Raw genomic sequence first — 4,045 nt, 5'->3', positions numbered from 1 at the left:
TTTCAGACCGATGAGCTTTGTAAAAATCGACGCGTTTCAGAAAGGCGGGGCATAGAGGAGAAACAATAATGTACAGTATGTGGAAAATAATGTGTTTTTTTTAACCTTAAACCGCATAAACACATTTCATTACACCAAATACACAAAATAATGTTCTTTTTAGCAACATCATATGACCCCTTTAACTGATGAATTGTGCACAATAAGACCTATTAGTAAATGCACATACATATCATATAGCATATAACATGGTAGTTATAATTTAGTATAATTAGTTCAATAAAATCCTATGGAAGCCTGTTTCCGCCACTGAATAAAAAAGAAAACACAATGTAATTGTGACTTCTTATAAAGTCACAGTTCTGAGAAATAAAGTCAGAATTGTGAGATAAAAAGTTTTTTTTTTTTAATTCAGCTTCCATAAACCCCAATCAATTCAATCAACCCTACATTATGTATCCCTAAATTCTAAGTTCATCATATTATGGAAGTTTAATGAGTTGCAAATACTATTTTATGTTATCTGTAAATACCTTATCTTATACAAGTAAATAAGAGAGCGAGTGAATACCTTTGCAGCAGTGGAATCTCCATCTACAAAAACAACACAGATCAAAATGCTGATTATGTGAATAATGCAATTAATATCTGATGTACTGTAACTACACCCATTTCACAACCACTACAGTAAAACACCCAGATTCACGTCTGGAGCTCTAAACCCCAACCTTATATAGACACTAATTAACTGATGTGATAACAATCAGAGATGCAGCACACACACACACAGCTTTAAGTGCAGGGGTCATCAGTGCCGCGTCTATCTCTGTCTGTCTTTGTGTGTGTGTGTGTGTGTGTGTGTGAGAGAGAGAGCTCCATGAAAGCGTGAAAGCATTGAGTTCAGCAACCAGATATTTTTAGCCTTGTCTCGAGACCTCTTGCTTCCCTCCGCATTTCTCCTCTCCTCCTTGGCCATGTCCTCCCCTCCTCCCCTCCTCCACTCTGATGTGTGTTTATCTACGTATTTGTGTGCATGTCTTGAGTGACAGCAAGAGAGTCGCGATAAGAGTGTTCAACTGTTCATCAGTTGGAGCAGTTGTTTGAAGCATAGCATAATTCTGCTCTGAAAAGCTCACACGGCTTTATTGATGTCTGTGTGTGTGTGTGTGTCTGTGTCTGTGTGTGTGAGCTTGAGTGTGGCCTAATGGCTTTTAGCTGATGGATCTTGTGGCTTTTTAAAAGGGCGAGTATTGACGTGAAGGCCACTTGAGAAGCGGGGCGACTGATGGGGTTTAAGTGGCTCTGAAGAGGCCACATATAAATAACACATACAAATAAACGTGACTTACTGATTTCTGTGCGTCAAACATCAGGCTGCGGTACAACTGCGCAAAATGACTATACGATACATCTCCATTCCTCAGCTCTCCATCCTAACCAAGATATTACATGAAAAACTTATAATGTATAACAGAGATTATAAAGTGAACTATTAATTCTGCAGTGATCTGAGAGAAGGTGCATGCAGAAGTGTGTTTGTTACCGGAAGTTTCTCTCGTAAGAACCTCATATTGGGAACTCTGTAGTTGACTTGGCACAGCATACTCTTCAGATCCTTACAGGAAATTCTGCAAACGAACACAAAACAACATCAGCGTCAGGTTTACGAGGAAGCTCAGTACTGTTAGTGTTTTCTTCAGTCGGGTTTACTCCTCTCGTGTGCTTTTCAGAAAATAATGAAAACTTCTGTTGCTCCAAAAAAAAAGCTTTTAGCAATGTTAACGTAATAAAGATGCATTAAAGTGGTCATTTGTTTTGTATACATATTCACATTTATGCAGGCTGCATTATCTGATCAAATATACATAAAAAGCAATCATATTGTGAATTATTATGACAATTTAAAATAGCTGTTTTCTGTGTGAATATGTTGTAAAATTTATTTTATTTCTGTGAACAAAGCTGAATTTTCAGCATCATTACTCCAGTCTTCTGTGTCACATGATCTTCAGAAATCATTCTAATATACTGATTTATTATCTATGTTTTATTTATTTGTTTGGAACCTGCGATACGTTTTTAGGATTCTTTGATGAATAAAAAGTTCAAAAGAACAACATTTATTTAAATGTGAAGACTTATATTGTTTGAAAAGATTTAAATCACTCTTTATTAGTTTAACACATCCTTGGTGAATACAAGTATTAATTTATTTAAAAAAAAAAAAAAAAAGAAAGAAAGAAAACAAATTACTGACCCCAAACCTTTGAATGGTAGTGTATAATGTTACAAAAGTTGTATCTTAAATAAATGCTGTTCTTTTGAACTTTTTATTCATCAGAGAATCATTAAAAATATCACAGGTTCCAAAAAAATATTAGGCATCAGCATATTATATGATTTCTAAAGGATCATGTGACACTTTATACTGGAGTAATGATGCTGAAAATTCAGTTTTACATCACAGGAATAAATTACATTTGACTAAATATTCACATAGAAAACAGTTAATTTAAATTGTAATAATGTCACAATATTACAGTTTTTTCTGTAATTTTAATCAAATAAATGCAGCCTTGATGAGCATAAGAAACCTTTAAAAAAACAGAAAAAATCTTACTGATCATAAACTTTATTTATTTACTACTTTATGTATGTATTTTATTTATTTATTATATATATAACACACAGAGACACTGTCAGTATGTACAGGTGAAGAGGCAACTTTCCAGTGTGAGTGGAAAAGATTATTAATTTCTACGTGTACATCATTTATCTGATTTAGACACAAGCTGGAAGTGGCATGTACCTCCACACGACCACCATTTCATCTGAATGCAACACCTCACACAAAGCTCATGTGTCTTTCAGCCGCTCTCGCTGTATTTACCTTCAGTTTGTGTGTGTGTGTGCACTCCTACACACACACTCATGTTCTGAGCTTTGTTTCCTGCTGCAGGATGTGCCGTCTCTGAGCTCTATTTACCCAACAGGAGAGTGTGTGTGTGTGTGTGCGAGTGAGTGTCTTTGTGTGCGTGTGTGTGTGTGTGTGCGTGTTTGGCCTGATAACGCCTGGTACCTCTGAGTCAGCCATTTCTACCCTTAAAACTCACACCTTAACACAGACATATCGCAAGAAAGATGAGATTAAATTAATCGCTACGGCAGGAAAACAGCTGAAATGCGCAGTATCTACTGTAGAGATCGTTATTTCCTGAAGTTGTGCGCTCGATTACACTGTTATACACTGATATGAAACATACCTGTCTTCTCTGTTACGATCCACTGCGTAAAACTGTTTTCTCAGCCACCTGAGTTCAACAAAAGAAAAAAAGAAAATACAGGACACTTTAATGTTCACATTTCAGGCACTTTTACACTTGACATATGTGACCCTGGAGCACAAAAGCAGTCTTAAGTCGCTGGGGTATATTTGTAGCAATAGCCAAAAATACATTGTATGGGTCAAAATTATAGATTTTTCTTTTATGCCAAAAATCATTAGGATATTAATTAAAGATCATGTTCCATGAAGATATTTTGTAAATGTCCTACTGTAAATATATCAAAACGTAATTTTTGATTAGTAATATGCATTGCTAAGAACTTAATTTGGACAACTTTAAAGATGATTTTCTCAATATTTTGATTTTTTTGCACCCTCAGATTCCAGATTTTCAAATAGTTGTATCTCAGACAAATATTGTCCTATCCTAACAAACCATACATCAATGGAAAGCTTATTTATTCAGCTTATATGACTGGTTTTGTGGTCCAGGGTCACATGTGTGAACCCAGAGCTTAATGGTTTTCATCAATCGATATCTACAGGAAGGGGTGCATGTAAAGGTCAAAGGTCACCTCTCTATCTGCAGGGGTGTGGGGGAGCGTAGCGTATCGGACACCAGCCAGGTCAAACCCTTCACCCACATGACCATCTCCTCGTCTGAGGTCGCTGCGCCGCACAGAGAGAACAACACCAGCATGAATACACGTGTGTGTGTGTGTGTGTGTGTGTGTGTGTGTGTGTGTGTGTGTGTGTGTC

The 4,045-nt window shown here is 36.4% G+C and overlaps 1 protein-coding gene across 1 annotated transcript in view; it reads right to left on the bottom strand.

Moving 5' to 3' along the window:
* The window catches only part of plcg1 (phospholipase C, gamma 1), an 88,665-nt gene that overhangs the window by 64,778 nt on the left and 19,842 nt on the right, over positions 1-4,045 (bottom strand). The window contains exons 4-8 of the mRNA XM_016453378.1: positions 3,862-3,955; positions 3,264-3,311; positions 1,544-1,628; positions 1,350-1,433; positions 572-594 (exon numbers count right to left, since the gene is read on the bottom strand). Coding sequence (XP_016308864.1) covers positions 572-594; positions 1,350-1,433; positions 1,544-1,628; positions 3,264-3,311; positions 3,862-3,955 — 334 coding nt within the window. The remainder of the gene's footprint in view (positions 1-571; positions 595-1,349; positions 1,434-1,543; positions 1,629-3,263; positions 3,312-3,861; positions 3,956-4,045) is intronic.

Source organism: Sinocyclocheilus anshuiensis, unplaced genomic scaffold (genome assembly GCF_001515605.1).
Source record: "Sinocyclocheilus anshuiensis isolate Anshui unplaced genomic scaffold, SAMN03320099.WGS_v1.1 scaffold2253, whole genome shotgun sequence".
Taxonomy (NCBI): domain Eukaryota; kingdom Metazoa; phylum Chordata; class Actinopteri; order Cypriniformes; family Cyprinidae; genus Sinocyclocheilus; species Sinocyclocheilus anshuiensis.
Note: the sequence above shows the minus strand (reverse complement) of the source record. Positions and strands in the feature narration are given on the sequence as shown.